Source organism: Cervus elaphus, chromosome 23, assembly GCF_910594005.1.
Source record: "Cervus elaphus chromosome 23, mCerEla1.1, whole genome shotgun sequence".
NCBI lineage: Eukaryota > Metazoa > Chordata > Mammalia > Artiodactyla > Cervidae > Cervus > Cervus elaphus.
Window position 1 is genome coordinate 52,548,325 of NC_057837.1, and position 23,094 is coordinate 52,571,418.

Here is a 23,094-nt window from a genome sequence, read left to right on the forward strand (position 1 = left end):
TTTTTTGAGGAGAAGTTTGTGAAGAATTGGCATTTAATTCTTCTTTTAATGTTTGACAGAACATTCACCAGTGACATATGGGCCTGGTCTGTTTTGTGTGTGGCAGGGGAGTTTTTAATTACTACTGCATTCTCTCTACTTATAAACTTATTCAGATTTCCTAATTCTTCCTGAGGCAGTTTTGGTAATTCTTAGAGAAATTCGTCCATTTTATCTAAAGTTATCTAATATGTTGGTCTATAGTTGTTCATAGTACCCCCAATGAACTGTTTTATTCACAGCTCTTCTGACACCACATGTGTGGTAGTTTCCCATACATACACAAGAAGGGAGGGAGGGAGAAGGGCACAGTACAGAAGTGGAGAGACAGCAGTTAACAGAGAGGGAGGGAAAGGGTGGAAGGGGTGTTCCCTAGGGGCTGGTCACTGGGTCTCTGTAGATCAGCCTCTGAGCTCCATTCCCACAGTCACTGGATCACTGTCCTCTGCCTGCCTGGCCTGGCCAGGGCCTGATCAGCATGTGCTGGGTCTTCCCCCATCACAGGCTGCAGTGGGCAGAATAGTGTCCCCGTAAATGGTATGTCAAAGTCCTAATCCCCGGTACCTGCAAATATAACCTTATTTGGAAACAGGGTCTTTGTAGATGTAATTAAGACTCCTGGGATAAGATCATCCTGGATATAAGGTGGGACCGAAAGTCAATGATTGATGTCATTGTATGAGAAAGGAGATGGTGATTTGAGACACATAGGAAGAAAGGAGGAAAGATGGAGGCAGAGACTGGAGTGATGCAGCCACAAGCCAAAGAACGGAGGGGCCACCAGCAGCTGGAAGGCTCAAGGAAGGAATCTCCCCTTAGAGACTTTGGAGGGAGTATGCTAACATCTTGGTTTTGTACTTCTGGCCTCTACAACTGTGAGAAAATAATTTTCTGATGTTTTAAGTAGCTACATTTGTGGTAATTTGTTATGGCAGTCCTAGCAAGCAATATGCAGGCTTGGAGGCAGATGGCTGAACCACCAACCTGGCTCCCCTGCAAGTCCCTGGCACCAGCCTGTAACTGAGATCTTGCCTCTATGCTTAGAGCCTCTGACTAAAGATCAGTGGGGGGAAACTGCCTTCCTCTGCTCTACTCTAAAGCCTGTTGCAGAAAGCCCACCTGAATCTGAGGACAACCAGTGTGTTCTTTGTAAATACAGTTTCCTTTGCTTGGAAAGCTGGTTCTTCTTTGCTCAGCATCCAGGCTGACTCAGGGGTAGGGACAAAGCACATTGCCCCAGGGGCTCTGAATCTTTATGCTTCAGTGGATGGAGCAAGTAGACAGGCCTTGCCATTTCATCCATAGAATGGGATGCCCGTGGTTTGGATGAATAGCACTGCTTAGAGTGAATCTGGAGTCAGGATGCAGAGGGTCCTGTCTTCCCAGAATGCCTTCCCAACCCTTTATCTCCTGGCTAACTCTTGCTCCCTGTAGATGCTCTTCATGAACTCTCCTCCCTGGCTGGATTAGCAACCCTTTCTCTGTGCTGCTTCAGCCTTCAGGCCTCCCCTACACTGTGCTGATCACCTTGCACTGTCCTCACACTTACCAGATGGTGAGTTCTCTGGGCTCTTCTCTTTCTCCCTTGCCTCTGAATCATGCCTGATACTTAGGAGGTGTTTTTTGTTTTTTTTTTTCTTAGGAGGTGTTTTATATTTCTGGAATACATAAAAGAACCTGGCACAGTGCATGGCACATTGGGGTACTCATGGAAGAGACAGCAGTCTAGCAGAGTGAAGGAGCAGAGGCTCTGAGACTAGACAGAAGCTCCAGTTAGTGCCCTGCTCTTCTAGGCTTTGGAAACTTGGAGAAGCTACTTAACCTGTCTATGATTCAACTTGCTTACCTGTAAGATGGGATATTTATGAATATTAAATGAAACAAGTCATGGACATTGCTTACCACGATGCTTAACACAATTTAGATACTATTATTTGCCTAGATGTAAAATCACCTGCCCCACAGTGGGCAGTCAATCAACAGTAGGTTATATTATAATTAGATAGTGCAGCCAAGTGTAGAGGAAGAACATCGTTGTGTTCCTTGGCTGAGTCCATTTTTCCTCTCTGCACCTCTGCCTTTCCCTCTGTCAAATAAACGTTATACAAGTGTCTGTCTTACAAGCTTGTGGGAACTTCTTTGTAAGCATTTGTTAAATGAAAGCATTAAGTAACATGTGAACATGGCCAGCCCACAGTCTGCACTCAGCAGTGGTGATTGCAGTTATTGTCATCACACAGCAGGATGTTGATTTCTCTCGTGGCCATGGCTGACGCTTAGGACAGAAGGTCCCAAAGACCTTGTATTCTAAGTTCTAGAAACTCCCAGCAGGTGGGACCAGGCGTCAAACTGCGGGACGTGTGAGAGAAGTAGGAGTTGAGAGGAGGCCTTGCCACATACTGCCCCTCTGCTCCCCACCCCGTGACAGTGAAGAGGCCTGAAGAGGAGAAGGTCATCAACGACAAGGGCCATGTTTCCAGGGAAGGAACTAAGGGAATATGGTAGTGTGTGTGTTTACGTGTGCATGTGTGTGCATGTGTGTGTGGGGAGGTGTTTACAGACAGAATCAGTGTTAAAGTTTGGGGTATTTGCAACAAGAAGGAGCTGGCTGGTAAAGGCTGGCAGTGCTACAGAAAGGGGAAGCTGGCATTTCATTCTGGCAGCATTTCATTTCATTCAGCTCTTAACTGAGCTGTGTGTTCCCTGAGCACAGAGGAGAGAACTGAAGGAAGACGGCAGCTGGATCATGGCCCGTCAAGAACTCGCGCCCTACCAGCTTCTGAGGGGGACACAGCAGCTGGATGAATCTGGAGGCCACAGCTCTCCAGAATCTGGGGACAGAAATGATCACGCATCAGAGAGAAGCTGTGGGACGGCCAGTGGGGCGGGAGGGGGCCTGCCACAAGAGGGTCCAGTGTCTCAGGAATCAGCAGTGCCGGGGGTTGGCACAGGCGTGAGTCCTGAGGCTTCAGGCCGTGACAGAGCCACCACCTGTCCTCCCAAAGCTTTGGAGTGAGTAAGACAGCAGCACCCGCCTGCCTTCGGGCCTTGAATCCTTGCAGCACGAAGTCAAAGGCATTTCCTCTCTCCTCTCCTCCTTGGCCTAACACTGGAAGACTCACACTGGTGTTCTCAATTTGGCTGCACATTGGAATTGCCTGGGGTGCTTTTATGGCTGGGCCACACCCTCTAGAGACTGCAATTCAGTTAGCCTGGGTGCAGTCGGGTTGCTGTGGTAGGTTAAAAAGGCCACACACTTTCTTTGCAACTCTTCTCATCAAGAGGTAGAGTGTACTTCTTGTCCCTATCATCTGGGGTGGTGGTTTATTGTTTGACCAACAGAACGTAGCAAAGGTAAGTTCTAAGTAAAGCCTCAAGAGACCCTGTAGCTTTAGATGTCACCCGCTGGGCACACTGGAGGGTGAGAGGCCCAATCGGCCCAGCAGTCCAATCTGAGGCCCCAGACTAATGTGAGAACCCAGTGGACACCACGTGGAGCAGATGAGCCACCTCAGCTGATAGACTGCCCAAATAGTTGACCCATAGAATCCTGAGCAAAAGTTAACTGTTGTTCAATCTGTATAACTAAGACTGTACCCGAGGTGACTTTGATGTACACCCAGTGCTGCAAACCACCATACTAGAGGGGAGATAGCTCTTATACAGCAGTCTTCTGGGGTCACCGCCCCAGTTTGTGTTCAGAGGAGGGGAGGAGGCTAACTCTGATTCAAGTTTGAACTTGAAGTCTTGATTACCCAAACAACATTCTGAACAGGCAGAAATGGCTGAAAAATGCACAGTCAGATTATAGCATCATTAAGGAACCTGTTACTTAATGGGAAAAGGTGACTTTTAAAGTTTAAAGCTGGAGGCAGATGATAAACAGGAGTTACTATTATTATTATTTGGTAGGGCCTACTGCTATGTATCCTAAGTGTTCAATAAATAATACATGTTATTATCATCACTATTATTAGCGATTATTATTATCACATGTCAGAATACTTGACACAGTACATGCGCTATATATGTTAAAGGAAATGTAGCTATTGATATTGTCAGATGTGAGAAATCTATTTAGTAAACAAAGGAAGCTGTTAATATAAGCTAAAGACACTTGGCTCAAAGCATAGAGACAGTGCCCAACCCTGCTGTCACCACCACACCTTATGAGAAAGGGCCTGGCTATGTTGCCCATCTGCAGCAGCCTGGTCCCTGGGGAGGCAGATGGAGGCCACTATGCGCTCTTACCTTCCGGATACTTGTAGAGGCTGGTGATGTCCACGCGGGAGTCGCTGCCCACTGCCTTGGTGCTTATGCACCGCCCGATCTTCTTCGTGTCTGAGTACACACGCTCCCGGCTCTCATCCTCATTCCAGAGCCAGGTGATGTAGTCCGCGTTGACCTCCGCAAACACGAAAGGACCGTCGTGGGCCAGATGCACGTCACCCTCGCGGATGGCGGTGACTGACGCTGGGCCACACCGGAACACCCCTGCGCAGGAGGGGTGGGCGTGAGTATCTCCAGGGGTCAGAAAGCGGGAGTCCGGGACCCACCCGGCTGAGCCCGTACCTTCGCTCTCCTCCTGGGGGGTGGCATCCAGAACCTGCCAACCATTGTAAGAGGGGCCCAGATCCTGCCGGGCAAACCAGCTCTCATTCCAGACATGGAAATTCCTGCCGCAGAGAGAGGATGGGGCAGGGTGGCCTCTGGTGAGCAAGAGAGGTTCCCCAGAGAGGGCAAGTGCCTGCTGCCGGGCAGACCCTGGGCCCTGCTCTGTGGTTGAGTTTGTGAACCGTCATTCAGCTGTATTGATGAATACACATCATTCACACAGGTACAGGCATTTTTATCCCATTTCATTCACTTTATCCCGCTTTATAGATAACTGTTTTTTAATTTTTTTTTTTTTTTTTTAACAAATTGAGTGTTTATGGCAACCCTTGTCCGTCTCACCTGTTTTCCCACCAGCATTTGCTCACTTCGTGTCTCTTTCTGTCACCTTTTGGTAATTTCTGCAATATTTCAAACTTTTTCATTATTATATTTTTTATAGTGATCTGTAATATTTGATGTTACTAGTACAACTCGCTGAAGGCTCAAATGATAGCATTTAGCAATAAGTATTTTTAAAATAAGGTATGTATATTGTTTTTCAGACATAATGCTATTGCACACTTATTAGACTATAGTGTAAACATAACTTTTATATGCTCTTTTGGATTAAAAAATTCATGTGACTCACTTTATTGTGATATTCACTTTATTGAAGTGGTCTGGAACCTAACTGGCAATAGCTCCAAGGCCTGTATGTATACATAAATGTGTCTATATCTACATCTATACCTATGTCTATATCTATATCTAGATCACCTATATCCATATCCTGTTGTTCAAGGTCCAAAAATACAACAGCAAATAAGATAGAAGTTCCTTGTTCTCATGCAGCTTACATTCTAAGGAAGGAGACAGATAGGAAGACAGGCAAAATTAAGTAAGCAGATAATAAAATAATAAAGTAACAATAAATAAATAAAACAGTAAAGTAACAATAAATGCTGTGAAGAAAGAGAGGAGCTTGAGCTAGAGAATAACTTCTGGAGATCTTCTCTAAGTAAACTACATCTAAGATGGGACTTAGAGAGGAAAGAATTAGTCATAGGATGAGTGAAGGGAACAGTGGTCCAGGCAGAAGGAACAGCATGTGCAAAGGCTCTTGAGACAAGAAAAAACTTAGTGTATTCAGGGAACAGAAAGTATGTGTCTTTGGGCTGTGTCAAGCACTAGGGTAGGTAGGTTTCAGATTATGCAGAGTTCTGTAGGCCTTGGTAGGGACTTTAGGCTTTAAGTTTCCTATGTTAAATATGAGAATATGAGGTTAGGAAAAGTGACACCATTTGCACAAGGTCATACAGTAGGAAGCAGCAGAGAGAAACCCTGATTGGCTTGAGTTGGTGTCTTTTGTCTTTACAGCTGGCCTCCAAACTGTTCTTTGGGAAAATATTATAAAAAGCCTTTGGAAGTAAAAGGGAGAACATGTATAACCTGTATGGCGACAGAGATCCCAATAACAAAAGAATGGCCTGTCCATTCTGCATAAATAAAGAGAAGAATGAAAATGTTTTTGGTGCTATTGCAAAGAGAGGGAGTGAAAAGAACCAAAAACAGGAGAAGAAAAGGGGAGAAGAGAGGCAGAGAGATGGTATGAGGCTGGACACCAGCTTGGGGGGAAGGGGTCCTGGGCATGCTCCCCTGGGGAGCTGAAGGACATCCTAAGAAGAGGGATACTGAGGCTGGCTGTGTTTCTTTCTATACTGTATGCACTTCACTATTCCCCTGCTCTTTAGAAAGTCGGTTTTTCCTGGCAACTTGCACATGTATGAACAGACATTTGGACAAGGTTGTTCATGGACACCTCATTTGTAAAGGCAAATGTTTGGTCTGGCCACATGAGGTGGTTAAATAAGCAATGGTTTTGCTGTCCAGTTGAAAAGCAGGCCAGGTTTGTAATTTCTCTTCCACTCACTAGCTGTGTGGCCTTAGGCAAGTTACTTGATCTCTCTGTGCCTTGATTTTCTCATCTGCAAAACAGAGACAACAATACTACCTTGCTCACAAGGTTGTTTGGAGGAATACATGAACTTGTACACAGGTACGACTTTATTTTTTTAGGCTCCAAAATCACTGCAGATGGTGACTGCAGCCATGAAATTAAAAGATGCTTACTCCTTGGAAGGAAAGTTATGACCAACCTAGATAGCATATTAAAAAGCAGAGACATTACTTTGCCAACAAAGGTCCGTCTATCAAGGCTATGGTTTTTCCAGTGGTCATGTATGGATGTGAGAGTTGGACTGTGAAGAAAGCTGAGTGCCGAAGAATTGATGCTTTTGAACTGTGGTGTTGGAGAAGACTCTTGAGAGTCCCTTGGACTGCAAGGAGATCCAACCAGTCCATTGTAAAGAAGATCAGTCCTGGGTGTTCATTGGAAGGACTGATGCTGAAGCTGAAACTCCAATACTTTGACTACCTGATGTGAAGAGTTGACTCATTGGAAAAGACCCTGATTCTGGGAGGGATTGGGGGCAGGAGGAGAAGGGGACGACAGAGGATGAGATGGCTGGATGGCATCACTGACCCAATGGACATGAGTTTGAGTAAACTCTGGGAGTTGGTGATGGACAGGGAGGCCTGGCATGCTACGATTCATGGGGTCGCAAAGAGTCAGATATGACTGAGTGACTGAACTGAACTGAATGCCTTGAAGATAAAGTGGACTCAGTTCCAGACCACTACAGAGATGTGGATAGCACAATAAGGTGAGTTGCACAAGTATTTTTGGTTTCCCAGTGTGTATAAAAGTTATGCTTGCACTATGCTGTCATCTATTAAGTGTGCAATAGCTTTCTGTCTAAGAAAACAATCTACATACCTTAATGAAGCTGTTGAAAAAATGATGCTGATATATTTGCTTGACACAAGATTGCCACAAACCTTTGATTTGTAGAAAAACACAATATTTATGAAGCACAGTAAAAAGAAGAGTAATAAAATGAGGTAAGCCTGCATTGCAGCACTTAGAACTGGGCCTGGCATAGACTGTGCTCACTGAGTATGGTGTTGTTAAGTTTAAAACAATATAAAAATAAGGAAACTTTGTATGTACTGATATGGGATTGTTAAATGTAGAGCAAGATGAACAGTATTACATTATGTTGCTGATATTAAGTAGGAGGGGGAAGAGGGGGTGCGTGGGGACTGTGCATATGTGTGTCCCTGTATCTGCAGGGCTTCTCTCTGAAGAGATGTAAGAAACTAGTTTCAGCCTTGCATCCAGGAGGATGGGGAGGCTTGAAATGGGTGTGGGAGACTTAAACACTGTAGCCCATTTTGTACCTTTTGAATATTAAAGCACTGAATGTATCTCCTACTTTAAAAAAAATTAAAATGAATTTTGCGAAGCTTTGTGCAAAGAATTTTGTTTGAGCTGAGAGAGGAGCTTGTTTCCCACACAGCATAGTGAACAAGCAGCTGACAGAGAGCAGGAGCAGGCTACAGAGGTGACCCTGAAGAGGCAGTCACGTCCCACGAATCTAGGGGAGGGCTCAGAGTCCTGCAGAGCAGAGACTTGGGGGTACAAGGTCATTCAACCTTGAGCCCCGTTCTTGGCCTCTGAGTTACATGTCCAGAGCCCCCTGTATCTCAGAAGAAGAGTCAGACTGCTGGAGACCAACCCCTCCTCTGCAGGGTGCCTGCCGCCCCTTCCAGAACTGGCTCAGACCCAGTGGATCTGGGCTGCAGATCTGGGTGGGCCACAGGGTGCCCCTGGGACCCAATAGCTGGGGACTCACCACATGCTGTCTTCTGTCAGGTCTTCCAGCGTTCGCCCGAAGGAGTCCACGTACTTGTCCACACTCAGGTTCCTGTCCGTGTCATGGGCCGAGTTAAAGTTGGACACAACCCGCGTCGCGATCCCCAGGCACCTGAGGACTGAGGAGCAGGACACTCACGAGGCTCCAGGACCGGCCGGGACACAGCCTCAGGGAGGGGTGGTCTGGCCCCTCCTAGCAGGCGGCCTGTCTCACGTCTGGCCACAGCCCCCTCCCTGGCTCTGCCAGGGCTGACTCCTGTCTCCAGGCTCAGAAACACCTCCATCTTCTGCACATTCTCCCAGGGGACTTCGAGAGTCACCACTGCCACCCCCATCTGAAGCCAAAAGGACCTTGAAAGCTGTATAATAACCCTTTAATAGCCATAATAGCCCATGAGGACTGGGGGCCCGGGACCACAAGACTCTGTCAAAGGCACTCAATGAGCTTGAGATTCCTCAAAGATCAAAAGTTGCATAAGTGAAGGATCTGGTTTCTCTCTCCATTAACCTATCTAATAAAGATATTTTTGGTGTGGGGGAGGGATTCTTATGAAGATACACGCAGCCAAACGCAGTTGAGTTGACCAGGGGTTGGGGGTCTTCTTCCTTGGGGTACCTGTGCACAGGACTCCAGCGAAGACCCAGCACTGGCCGTACTTGACTGGCTTGAACCTGCCCTTGAACCACTTGTGCAGAATGGCCACGCTGCCTCGCCAGTGCAGGGGGCTGGTGCCGCCGCCGTACTTGCCCTGCCACTGGCCTTGGACCACGCCCCGGTCGTTGTTGCTGTTCACCTGGGCAGAGGAGGCCACCAGTCCACCATCTGGCAGGGCTCCCCCTTTCAGGAACTTCACCACCATAAAATCTCCCACTTTGGGCCACCCATTTATTTGGGGCTACTCCTTTCTTTTAAACTGTCTGAAAATTGGGGCCATCTGCTGTCTTAAAATACTTACCTTTTGGTGCCATTTATCATTTTCAATTACCTTCCTTTGGGATGTTCTATTGTTGGAAATCAAATACAGTTTTTGAGCATTTCTTAAGTGATCTGTTTTTGGGGACTGTTGGTGGTAATAGTTACAGAGACAATTTGTTGTTGTGGTTTTTAGTCACTAAGTCATGTCCAACTCTTTTACAATTCTGTGGATTGTAATCTGTCAGGCTCCTCTGTCCATGGGATTTTCCTGGCAAGAACACTGGAGTGGGTTGCCATTTCTTCTCCAATGGATCTTCTCGACCCAGGGATCAAACTTGCGTCTCCTGCACGCATCTCCTGCACTGCAGGAAGTTTCTTTACTGCTGAGCCAAATGTTTACTATGTGCCAGCCACTGTTCTAAGGGCTTAGTACACACTATATTAATCTTTTAAACCTATGATGTAAATTCTATTATCTTCCTTTTTTTCAGATGAGGAAACTGAGATGCATAGAGGTTAGGGAACTTGCTCAAATGGCACAGAAAGTTAGAAAGAGGTGACCTGCGAGTTCAGGACTTTGACTTGGGAGCCTGTCAAATCCCACAGGCTTGTAATGCTCTACTGTTTGGGACTGTCCCTGCTTTTGATTTTCTGTACTCTGACATCTCTCTGAAATCTTGAGGAACTGAGAATATCAAATATGAAAAAAACAGTTTTTGTCTGTTTTTGGAATCACAGATACCCAGGCACTGACTTTAACAGCTACTTGCTATAGAGAGAGTTAGTAGCCCCTGTGGCTACCTTCTGAGGAGGAAGCACTGGCCTGTAACAGGTTAAAGATGGCACTCTTCCCACAGCAAGGTGGTTCCATGTTCCCTCTCCCTGAATCTGTGACTGCTTTGACCAAGGACCATGGTAGAAGTGATGCTGCGCCTGTTCCCAGGCCTAGGCTTTATGAGACTGGCAGCTTCTATTTCTTTTGAGAATAATCGCTTGGGGAGGCACCAGCTGCCTTGTCTGATTACCCTGAGACTACCATGCTGTGAGGAAGCCCAGCTTAGTCACATGGAGGCACTACAGGGAGAGACAGAGTGATGACTGGCCAGCCCCAGCTCATGCAACCATCCCAGCCCAGGGGCCAGACATGAGAGTGAGCAAGCACCTGGGCTTTCCAGCTCCAGCAGACACGGCATGGAAGAGAACCAAGGAAACACTGGCTGCTGGAACCAATGCCCTAGATGTGTAGCCCCCACAAACCATCCCGGACATCTTCAGGCACTCAGATACCCCAGCTGAAGCATCTTGGAACACAGATGTTCTGTCTTCCCAGTGCCCTGCCGAAGTCACTGATTTGCAAAATTGTCAGCATAGTAAATGGCTGTTTTACACCACTGAGTTTTGGGGTGGTTTTATATGCATCAAGAGAGAATTAAAACAAGAGGTGACAGGAAAAATCTTAGGGTTGTTCCTGGGGTTTGGCCTGGGGACCTATGAAGGCAGGGATGGTGGGGCTCCTCACCATGGCGCTGACAGCTCTGGTGACGTAGACGGGGTCATGACGGTGGGACACGTCGGTGGCTGGGTCGTCTTGGTAACTAGGGGTTCGGTCCAGGATGGAGAGGCAGATGTTCAGGATGTCCTCCTCAAACTGTCCCCAGAGAGGCTGCTCTTAGAGGTCAGAGTCACACCCACACTTCAGACCCTCTCACAACCTCCCCCAGTCATTTGTGTTGTGCAAGGGAGCTTGCCTACACTTCCTGCCCCCCATCCCACTCCAGGGACACCACAGAGGATTCCCAAGTCTCAAAAACCCTCCTTCAAAGAGTTACCAGGAACCAGATGTTCAGCCATAATCACCTTTTTCCCCATGATTTTTTAAAATACACTTGAGTTAGTTGATAACATTTAAGAACCGGGAGGTTTTTCACATACAAATTAAGATTTCTGGTCTTTGAAAATTTGGAAAGTCTGGGAACCCTGGGCTGATTTTCCCACGTGTTGAGATGGCGTTACCCCTTAGATGGAATTAAACCTTCTGGTATGTCATCCCTGCCCAGTCCCTGATCCCTCAATGCTTTCAACCCCTGCCCCTCAGCCTGAGAGTCAAGGTTCTCTACTTACCTGGAGCCACCTCAGAGCTAATGAATCAGCAACTTGTTGGGGAGGCACATGGATCCCAGCCACCTGAATGTTTTAATGAGCCCTCCATGTCCTTCCTGTCCACACTGAAGATTGAGAGCCCCCAGTCTAAGCTATTTATGTATACCCAATCTACCTCCCCTTCCCAAGGACCCAGTGCAGGCCCTGGTACAACTAACAGTAGAGACTGGATAAGTGGGCTTGGTCTAAGAGTCGGTCTAGCTTGTACCTCTTGGGAAGAAGAGGACACACAGGACTCCTGCACTGACTCTTCTCAGGTCCCCAGCCCTCCTTCTGCCTCTCATGCCTCTCACCCCCCTTCTGGTCTGGGCCCCTGGAGACCTGCCCGAAGTTCCAGCCTTGGGCTCGGATGCGCTTCTCCACACCCCGGAAGATGATGCCGCTGTCGTTGAGCACATACTCTTGTCTCTCTTCCTCTGAGTCCAGGAACACATCATCCTCTGAAAGGCAGTGGTCAGGCCTGGTGTGAGGGATGGGAAGGTGGAGCCCTGGCCTCACTGGCCTGGGGAAGGGGCTACATCAGGCATCAGCTGCAGGACGGTGCCTAGAGACAGCTGGAACAGGAGCAGGCAAGAGGGGCTTGCCGACTCCCAGGTTGCCCCCTGGCCAGGCCCTATTCCACCTGGCTGGTCTTTCCTCAGGCAGGGACCAACCCCACCCCAGGCCCAGATGGAAGGAATTTAGGAGTCCGGATGTCTTTGGATAACCTGACTTAATGCCAATTAAATATTAATAAGAATTGTTATTCAAGTTACTGCCTACTGACTTAACCCTTAATAAGAGTAGTGACCCCAGTACCCCTTATGATATACCGTGCATACTACAAGCATTAGCTCTATGGATTCTCACCATAACCCTAGTAGGTAGACACAGTTATTATTCCCATATTACAGATGAGGAAACCGAGACTCACAGAGGGCAGCAACTTAGCAAAGCTGGGGCTAAACCAAGGCTGTCTGATGGCTAAAGCCTGGTACTTACCCACTTTTAGGTCTTTCCTGCCATTAAGCCCATCTTTGCCCCCTGGCCTCCACACGCTAATTCCTGTCCCTCTGGCACAGCAGCTTTGGAGCATCTGCTACCAGCTTCCTCTGCCCAGGCCTGCCCCTACCTGGGCTCCAGGCTCTTGCCAGCCCTTAAACTCATCCCCCTGTCCCCTAACCTGCCTCCCAGACTTCCCTGAAGGACAGTTTCTGGGAAAACCTCAGCCTCAGACTCAGGAGCTCCTACCTGGGCACCATGGGTTGAAAAGGAGAATAAACTCGCCCAGCTTCCGGTCACTCTGTTTGCGGCGAGAGGAAACCCTGGCGCTCAGCTGGTAACGGCCAATGATGGCATTGGGAGGGCTGGCAAGGCTGAAGGTCACGGAGTTCTCTGTCTGAGCCTCCTTCACTGCCATCCAGGTGTCAGCCCGCTCCAGCTCTGACGTCTGGAACACGGCTTTGGTGCGGAGGGCCTCAGAAGCCTGGGGTCCTGGCAGAGAGGAGAGGGAATCAAGAGAGTCAGTCAGCTCCAGGAAGCTCAGCTCTGGAGAAATGGAAAAGCCACAGGCCCGGAAGGCCAACCTTCAGCACCTGAACTGCTGGACACTGCTATGGGGAAGGACCTGACCAAGATGCAGGAGGGCCAGGGGCAGAGTGGAGTCCACGCTGGCTGCCCTTACTCCTGCCCACTTCCCAGATCAAGGAGGAAGTGACAAGCCTCTCTGAAACCAAAGATGCTTGAGGAACTTCCATACCCTCCCAGAACCCTGGATTTCTTGGTGTGCGTAGAATTCCAGAGTTGTCATCTCACCTGTCCTATTGCCTGCTGGCAGCACCTTCCAACCATCCCCAGAAAGCTCAAACCACCTAATAGGGACTTGTTTTCTGCAAAGTCTGGGCTGATGACCACAGGGTTTCGAGTTGCTGGTCACCAGACCCATCTTTAAGACTGCAGATTAGCAGCAGAATGCACTGACCAGTCAGGTACCTGTCTCCACGGTGAAGATGAGGGTCTCCTCGCTCTCCAGCGGTCTGTTCAGCTCCAGTGTGAAGGTGAACCTCTGGCCCCTGCGGACCACCAGCTCAGAGCCGGGGTACTCCTGGGTGTGGTGTGCCGTGCCGTTGCTCAGCTGCTGCCAGTCCACCTCAGTGACTCTGATCCCTGGGCAGGGAGAGCACAGGGAGATGGGACCCAGCTCTTGAACATTTCCCATTCACGCCTGGCTCACCTTCCGAGAGCTTCAGCCTGCCTGTCATTTGCTCTTGGAGTCACTATTTACCAGGTACAGTAGTTTCTGGTAAATTGTGTACCAGAAGTAGTTATTCTCGGTTGTTCTATAGTGAGTTGGGTTGTTGTCCACTGGGCTAAGCTCTGAACTAGCCAGTACTGAACCCTTGTTCCCCATGTGAAAATACAGGGCTTGGTTCCTGTGAGCCTCTGGTCACAACTTTTTCATCAACTGAACAAAACATAAACTTGTTTTATGTGTTTCTGTTTAAACACACCTTATTTAGTAAATTGTTGATTCATTAATATTGAACTCATGGACAACAGCACTGGAATTAATGTCTGAACAAAGCTGATCCAACACATGTGTTTTCTCCATAAGGCACGTCACACCTTCCTGAGCTTAGGAATACTGGACAGCACTTCAGAGCTAAACTTGGAATCATTTTAAACAGCAAAAATCAGCAACAAAAGGGACAAAAATGCAAATTACATAGCATCAGATAGACCATGAAAGCCACTTGTCTGAGAGCTGAAACAGCAAGGCAGAGTGTGCTCATCTCTGGAAGGTACTCAATGAACATGTCTAGGATGAATGAAGATACCAGGGCCAAGGGAAGTGAAGCCACTTTCCAAAGGGCACACAGTCAGGCTAAGGCCAGAGTTGAATCTGTGAGCTGGTTTCCTACTTTTGACCACTGGTCCACTGGCTTTCACACTGTTTCCTTCATGACCCATTGAAGAAATAGTGTTACCTGTTGCCCCAGTGCCTGCAAACACGTTCTGCTGCTGCTAAGTCACTTCAGTCGTGTCCAACTCTGTGTGACCCCATAGACGGCAGCCCACCAGGCTCCTCTGTCCGTGGGATTCTCCAGGCAAGAATACTGGAGTGGGTTGCCATTTCCTTCTCCAATAAACATGTTCAGATATAGATAAATTGGAAGTTTCACTAATATTTTCCCTTATTTATTATGATGAGTAATGAACGCTGAAATTTTATGTCCTTTTCTGTCAAAGCTCTTGAGCCACAGACCACCAGGGACACAGTAGAAGTTGAACTAGTCTCGTGGCGGTGAGCTCCAACTCCATGGGGAACCAGGAAGCGCTCAGAAAGGGGGTCCTGGAGAGGGGTTACTGTGGGATTTGGGTTGTCTTCAGGTGGTTTTGGTGAGAGTTGAAGGAAGCAGGGCTTTGATCTCGACTGGATGCTGTCAGGAAGCAAGACAAGTCTACGTTTATCTTAATTATTCTTATGTAGAGTGGAGGCTGACGCTGTCAGCGGTGGAGTGGCAGCATTCATTAGCCAGAATACAGGGGTGTTTACTCATTCTAGGGTGTGGACAATGTTCGTGCTCTCTGGTTTCACACAGGATTATGGAGTGCTCTTTTTTGTCTTGACCTGTCACGGCCGCATTACATTGGTGGTGTTGGTGTTCTCTGAAATTGCTCATATTCAACAGAGAACACCGTGGCCAGCTCTCAACTTCATTGAAGCCTGACTGACATGCTAGGCTGGTTCTTGGATTCCATGGCTGCTTTTCTCTTTTGATTTTTTGTCCTTTTAAAAAGTTGACTTTGCTACTTATTTGACTCCTGGCCCACGATGGGTACCTTCTGCTGTTTGGCAAACACTTTGTGACTGTCACAGTCACCTTGTACATCCTGGGCTCCCTCTACTTAGATTTCAAACTCGGCTACACATTGGACACCTGAGAAGCGGGACCAATTTGCTCTCTGGGTCCCTTCTTTAATTAATCCAAAGAGTTTCTCGGGCATTGAAATCTGAAGAATCTCTTCAAAAGTTTGCAATTGCAATCTTGGTTGAGAATCACTGGTCTAGAGCCCAGAATCTCATAGACTGAGGACTTCTGAGAGAAGAGTCCTCCTCTATCCTCTGACACTCAGCATCAGTGGCACAGGGAATATCACTAAAGAAAGATGGGGCCTTGCTCTAGAAGCAGCTTAAGTTTAATCCTCTTTATAAAGAGCCATTTCTAGTGGGAGTAGTTCAGGGGGTGGCACTGCCCATGGAAGATTTTTGGATATTTGGATAAACTTTGTTTGATTTTTGCAATGATGGCTTTTAGTGAAGAGAGACAGGATGTCGGACACCTGAAGTGCCAAGACTAGGACAGTCATTGCAAGTCCCATGCATCAGTCAACTGCCTCGTTGGATATACCTATGGAGAAACCTGTTTATTAATATCTGAGCCCAAAATCCAACTCTGTTTTCCATGTATATATTAAGTAAGTTTTGGTTTAAAATTTGCTGAATTCATTAGAATGCAACTATTGTGTCAATTGAAAATTGCTCTTTATATTCTTTGGAACTTTCCAAAATTCTTCATTCTAATTTTGGAAAGTCCTGACACAAATGTCAGTGCTGTGTGCATTGAGTCCCCACACCAGACCACAGAGGTGAGTCTAACTTGTTGCTGTTGAGTCCACGGTGCTCCAACACACAAGGTAGCATCTGACCCCACCTCATGTCTTCCGGTTAAGTGTGAACAAGCATTTAAATAACTAGAAATTCATTTCGTTTACCTTTTATAGTTAGGTTATAATTTTTTTGAAAAGTGATGCATGAGGAAGGTAATATTCATCAGTTTAACTTCAGGGCAATGAAGGGACATTCTAAAATATTTATAATAATAGGAGGGTATTAGGGACAAGAGAGTTGATGTTTTCAATATCTGCTGCTGCTTAATAAATCAGCTCATAGCTCAGCAGCCCTTTGAAAACAATAGCCATGTATTACCTGTCATGGTTTCTGTGGGTCGGGAATTCAGGATAGGCTCAGGCAGCCAGTTCTTGCTTGGAGTCCCTTGTGCAGATGCAATCGCTAGTCAGCCAGGGCTGCATTCATCTGAAGGCTTGACTGGGGCCAGAGGAGCCACTTCGACAGTGGCTCCCTCACATAGCTGGGCAATTGGTGCGGGATGTAGGCTGGGGCCTTTGCCTCCTTTCCTCACGGGCTTCCCCACGGCACCATGGAGTGTCCTCACGGCACCTGCTTCACCCTGAGCAGGTGCCCGAGAAACCGAGGTGGAAGCTGCGATCTCCTTTATAACCTAACCTTAGGAGTTGCACATTGTCACCTCTGCCGTACACTGTTACAAAGGTCTGCCCAGGCTCAAGGGGATGGAACACACCCTACCCCTTGATGAAAATGGGTCTATGTTACGTTAGAAGAACATGTGAGATGAGATGTATATTGATATGACCATCCTGTAAACACAATCTGCTACAGTTGAGGAGCACTGAAGTAATATCAAATATTCTCTGCTGAAGGGTGCCTGCCACAAGACTCTTGACTTTATTTTATTTGGTGCCTAGCATATAGCAAATGCTCAGTAATTGTTGACTAGACTATTGGATAGCTTTTATTTGCTAAAATTTTCCATGAACCAAGCACTTTTCTAAATGTTTTATAAATATTAGTTGATTTTATCTTTGTCAAACTTATGGAGGAGGTATTATTATTACTATTCTGACTCCACAGATAAAGAAACTGAGGCCCACAGTCACACAGTCTATTAGTGATGGAGCTGCAAATCTGGCTTGAGTCTGGGCTAAGTTGCCTTTAGCTTTGACCCCAAAGGAATCACAAATCCAGAAGCCCCAGACTCCAAAACACAACATAGTCTTGGACCATGCAAATCAGAGTGGTGGCTTGTCTGGGCCAAGGTCTGGAGAGAGCCAACTAAAGTACTTGGCTTTTTAAAGACTTTAGGATCTTCATTTAACCTTTTGGTTAGGGAAGTGACAGATTGTTTCCAAGTATTATCTCCCACCCCACATACTCTTTTTAAGATGACATTGATCCTCTTCTCATCAAGGAGGGAGGACTTGTGGCTAAAGTAGAGTTACAACATGCAGACTTCCAAGGCTAGATCATAAAAGCTGATATAGCTTCTGCACGAATCCCTCGAGTTCCCTTGATCTTGGAACTTAATGACCATACCATTAGGAAGACCAAATGGCCCTTGGAGAAGCCCAAGTGGAGAGAAACCAAGGAACCTATTCCCCACCCCTCTCCCATTTTCCCATTTCTGAGTCCTAGAGTAGCAAATCTTAGAGTCATTAAGACTAGGGTTAAAATCCTAGGTATGCACTTGCTTACTGTGTGTCCTTCAGCATGGGTTAACTTCTCTCTTCCATAAAATGGGTATGATAATGGATTTGTCTCGGTTTCAATAATGAGGTTGAATAAGATGAAGTGTGACCAGAACTCAGTACATAGGAGGCGCTCATTAAATGTCCATTTTGTTCCTCCTCCTGTTACATGACGTGATGGTTAATTTTATGTATCAACTTGGCTGGGCTGTAGTGCTTAGATATTTAGTCAAACATTATTCTAGATGTTTCTGTGAAGGTGTTTTTTTGGATGGGATTAACTTTTAAATAGGACTTCCCTGATGGCTCAGACGGTAAAGCATCTGTCTACAATGAGGGAGACCTGGGTTCGATCCCTGGGTCGGGAGGATTCCCCGGAGAAGGAAATGGCAACCCACTCCAGTACTCTTGCCTAGAAAATCTCATGGACGGAGGAGCCTGATAAAGCACATTATCTTCTACTATGTAGGTGGGCCTCATCCAATCAGTTGACAGCCTCAATAGAACAAAGACTGACCTCCCCTGAGCACAGAGGAATTCTACCAACAGACTACCTTTGGACTTGAACTGAAAGTCTTCTCCCAGTCTTCAGCCTACCAAATTTTGGACTTGCCAGTCTCCCTAAATATGCAAGCTAATAATTCCTTAAAGCAAATTTCTCTCTCTCTCTCTCTCTCACACACACACACACACACACACACACACACACACCTGTAGTCCTCTTTCTCTGGAGAACCCTGACCAATACACAGGGTGAGTTTGGGATACTGTATTTTTCAAAGATGGTTTCACTTATTTATATAGATGATACATGGATAGATTCTAGCCTACATGCTTTTCTTATAATGTGATTGAAATGTCTTCCACTGAAGGATGATGTCTATGTTCTCTCATTGATTCTGACAATATATATGGCAAAATATGAATACCACATGCTTCTAACACTAAGATGTAAACAGGATACAGCTTCTGCCTGGCTACTTTTCTCTCAAGACAAGCACCTTTGTACCCCTGAATTTTAACTATCTATCTGTCTAATAAGTTGCTGCTGCTGCTGAGTCGCTTCAGTTGTGCCCCACGCTGTGCGATCCTATAGATGGTAGCCCACCAGGCTCCGAGGTCCCTGGGATTCTCCAGGCAAGAACACTGGAGTGGGTTGCCATTTCCTTCTCCAATTCATGAAAATGAAAAGTGAAAGTGAAGTCGCTCAGTCGTGTCCGACTCTGAGCGATCCCATGGACTGCAACCCACCAGGCTCCTCCATCCATGGGATTCTCCAGGCAAGAGTACTGGAGTGAGGTGCCATTGCCTTCTCTCTAATAAGCTGCAGCAACATGAAAACCCCCGTGATGGAGAGGCCACAAGGAAAGACCAAGATGTACATGTCTGAGGAACCTGACAACAAGACATAGGCAAGAAGAAGCCTTTGGATGGTTCTGCCCCAGCCATGGTTGGGCTGCAGTGATGGGGAGACCCCAGGCAGGAGCTGCCTGTCTGAGCCAAGTCCAGTGTCATAACTTCAAGTGATAATGATGACAAATGACTGGTATTGTTTTAAGCCAGTGTCTTGGGGTGATTTTTTTATACCACCACAGCAAGAAAGAATTTCAGAAATTATACCAGCTTTCTCTACTTCAAGAGGTGGAGAGAGAAAGTCAGCTTAGAACAGATTTTATCTGGAATAAATTCCCTTGAGTGACTTCCATTACTTACATCTGTCTTTGGGCACCAGGTACCCAATTTCTGGGGTAAGGCATACAGATCCTGTGTGGCCTGGCAAAGATGGCTCCTCTAAGTCCTGCTTGGTATATGAAACTAGACAAGTTGCAGGTACATCTACTATAAGGAGGATCTCAGGAAGAGAAGAATCGAGGTCCCTAAGCTCTTGCCTTTTGAGGTTCAATATTACTGGAAGTTTTTTGATAAAATGAACTTGTCTTGATTGAGGTTGGCAGCTGATATTGCCCAGGTTTACATCTCTACTCTGACTTCTTTGAAATCCAAACAATATATCAATCTTCTGCTTGCAGTCTCCATTTGGTGGTCTTCTAGGCAAATCCAATCTAATGTGCTCAAAGCGGAACTCTTGATTTCTTCCTCCCTGACCCCCAAATCCATGCTGTCATGAATCTTGGTAGACAACACCCCATCTGCCCTGATGCTCAGGCCCAAACCAAAGAATCTTCTTTGATTCCCCTTTGCTCTCACATCCCTTATCCAAATCACCATCAAGCTCAAATGGCACCACTTCCAAAGGTGTGTTCTCAGTTATGTCTGACTCTTTTGCAACCTCATCGACTATAGCCTGCCAACTTCCTCTGTCCATAGAATTTTCCAAGAAAGAATACTATAGTGGGTTGCCATTTCCTTCTCCAGGGGATCTTCCTCACCCCGGAATCGAACCTGTGTCTCCTGCATCTCCTTCACTGACTGGCAGATTCTTTATCACTCCACTGCATACCTCAATGGCTCAGTGCATAAAGAAGCTGCCGGCAATGTAGGAAACACAGGAGATGTGGGGTCAATCCCTGGGTGAGGAAGATCCCCTGAAGTAGGAAATGGCAACCCACGCCAGTATTGTTACTTGGAAAATTTCATGGACAGAGGAGCCTGGTACTGTCCATGGGGTTGCAAAAGAGTCAGACATGACTGTAGCCAGTGACTGTAACTCACCACCTCTAAAACCTGCCCCCAGTCCATCACAGGTCTCCTTCTCCACCACTAGCCTGGGCCAAGCTACCTGATGTCTCTCTTGTCTAGATGGCACCAGCCTTCTAATTGCTATCTACTTGTGAACAGCTGGGCTGGTGCTACCGTCTCAAACTCAGGCCTGGAACTCATAGAAAAGGCTACTGTTGCTTGACCTCAGCTGGCAGGCCTAGACTGACATCATGTTTGGGGGAATGACTGAACATGAGAAGGGAACTTACATACTGACATGTGTCCCAGTTTGAGAGCTCCTGCAGGCACCACTGTGGTGAGTGAGTGAGGACTGTGCAGGACCAGTGTTTAACACAAACCCCATGAGTCAGGAAGCTACTAGCTTCCCTGGTAGCTCAGATGGTAAAGCGTCTGCCTACAATGCAGGGGGTTCGATCCCGGGACGGGAAGTGCGGGGAGCGGCTTGAAAGAGCTGACTCTGGGAGCTGCCTTGATTGATTATCAAGGGTCTGTTCGCAGACATAGCTCTCTGTCCCGCCACCCCTCTGGAATTTACTATCCGAGTTAACTCCTAACAGACCATTAGTGAGTCTTGAATGCACACAAGGTGCAGATAGATTGCTTTGCCCGACTGCCCTTAAGATAAGTAGGATGCCTTTGGCGCCATGAGAGAGCTCTGGTGATTGTTATCTTAAAGATGATGTACATGGGGAAGAATTTTCTTTGGGATGCCTCTCTTCTTGGTTTAGTATATATGTAACCCTGAGAAATAAAGAATCATCGTTGACTGCAGCGATCCTCTCGACCCCATCTATTCTGTCTCTTTATTTCTTAGCCTAAAGGAACGCGTAGTGTTGCTCGCTGAAATCTTCCGGCTGGCCCGGCAGGGAAGATTCCCTGGAGAAGGAAACAGCAACCCACTCCAGTATTCATGCCTGGAAAATCCCATCGACTGAGGAATCTGGGGAGCTACAGTCCATGGGGTCGCAAAGAGTCGGACATGATTAAGCAACTTCACTTTCACTTTCACTTTCCTGAGTCAGGAGCCCAGCACTAGTGCCAGGGACTTCCCCAGAAGCTGGCCCATTTGAAAGTAGAACTGAAGCTTTCACATGAAGTGAGTCCAGTAGCTCTTGGGCAGAATAGACCACACAAGCCCCAGAAATTTGAGCTCAGGTGGTCTCTGTTTAGTCTGAAGACACAGGAAGAAACTCCATTTACCTTGTACATCCTTGTACAAAAGGTTGTCTAATCTAATACCAGCAAAGTTGGAAGTGCCACGAGAAGCCCAGGTTTCCATTTTATTGACAGAAACTGAGACCCACAGATGAGAAAAGAAGGAAGGGCTTCCTGCTTGAGGGCAGATTGGAGCCGCAGCCTATGAAATTAAGCCATTTCCTCTGTGGGGACAGGCTGGAACAGAATGCAACTGCTGTGATTTTTTTTTTCCAGAAGATGAGTCAGGAGCAGGGGATGAAGCTATTATGTGATAATTATCTCCAGCATGCCCCAGGGCTGCTTGGTGGGTTGGGGGAAGGGCTTAGGATGTGGTGAGTGTTCCTGGACCCTGGGTCATGGGTTCAAGCCCTGAGGAGTCCATCTCAGCATCCTCTTTCCCTGTCACAACCCAAAGCAGCTCTCACCAGCCTAGGGGCATCTGTATGCTCATCACAAGGAGTGGGGTGCGTGAGTGGGGTGCATTTGGTGTTGATGAGTAAGAACTGCCGTCATCACTATCCTCAAATCTCAGAGACTGTCTCTCTCACAACTTCCTGCCCAGATCAATTCCCTTAGTCAAATTCTCAATGGAAACTTGATCATAGTTTCAGCTTCATAGTCCAAGTGGTGGTTCGTCTGCTGCCCCGATGTTAAGAAGTCTTTTCTTCTGCTGAACCAAGGTCTGTTTTCTTACAACTTCTCCCCACTGTCCCCACTCTTGCCCTTACCCCCACAAAACACACCTGTTCCAGTTGCCCCTTGATTTTATAGTGCTATTATTGAGAAGTCCTGCCCTGTCACCTCTACCAGTTCTACATTTGCCCTAACCCAGGAGGTTACAGATCTGGTCCCTGGGTGATCTGTCCCCAGAGCTGCTACTTAGATGATCTAAGTCACCTGTACTGGTCAACATTACTCTCCCATGACCTGGTGAGCTGATGGTCAGGGCTGGGGGCCAGGACCCTAAAGGGAGAAAGCAGCAGGTCTGAAGTTACAGCCAATTCTTCCCTAGGAGAGTCCTCCCGAGCCCTCATGGGACTGACAGACTCAGGGGAGGGGAGTTCTATGTATGGGGCAGCCCAAAGCAGGGAGATGGATGTATATGTAGGAGGGTTTTGGGACCCCATCAAAATAAACCCAGTGGTTACCTACTCCATGTGCTCAGCTTGAATTTTCCTCTCTGAGATGTATGTTTCTGTCTTCAGAAAATCATCAAGGCAGTAGGATTATAGCTGTTTGCCTACACGTTTCTCTCCTCCACTGAGAGGTAAGCCCCATGAAGGCAAGGTCTGGGTTTCATTCTCTGTGGGTCGTTAGAGCCTGGCTCAGGGCCCAGGGCATAGTGGATGCTCGGTGAACGTGGTTGGAGAATGAATGGCTGGGATAAGAGCAGCTGATGCTC

The 23,094-nt window shown here is 47.1% G+C and overlaps 1 protein-coding gene and 1 long non-coding RNA gene across 3 annotated transcripts in view; one reads left to right on the forward strand and one right to left on the reverse strand.

The window, feature by feature from the left end:
- The window catches only part of TGM6 (transglutaminase 6), a 39,551-nt gene that overhangs the window by 12,913 nt on the left and 3,544 nt on the right, over positions 1-23,094 (reverse strand). Inside the window, exons 2-9 of one of the 2 annotated variants that reach the window (XM_043885046.1) lie at positions 13,458-13,631; positions 12,717-12,959; positions 11,808-11,926; positions 10,846-10,974; positions 9,027-9,204; positions 8,391-8,529; positions 4,612-4,715; positions 4,291-4,533 (exon numbers count right to left, since the gene is read on the reverse strand). In XM_043885046.1, the coding sequence (XP_043740981.1) occupies positions 4,291-4,533; positions 4,612-4,715; positions 8,391-8,529; positions 9,027-9,204; positions 10,846-10,974; positions 11,808-11,926; positions 12,717-12,959; positions 13,458-13,631 (1,329 nt within the window). The remainder of the gene's footprint in view (positions 1-4,290; positions 4,534-4,611; positions 4,716-8,390; positions 8,530-9,026; positions 9,205-10,845; positions 10,975-11,807; positions 11,927-12,716; positions 12,960-13,457; positions 13,632-23,094) is intronic. The other variant, XM_043885047.1, reaches the window with a different exon arrangement.
- Positions 1,131-21,214, forward strand: LOC122682198. Its single transcript, XR_006337258.1, has 3 exons — positions 1,131-1,142; positions 1,813-1,815; positions 20,925-21,214. It is a non-coding gene; the product is annotated as an uncharacterized LOC122682198 (long non-coding RNA).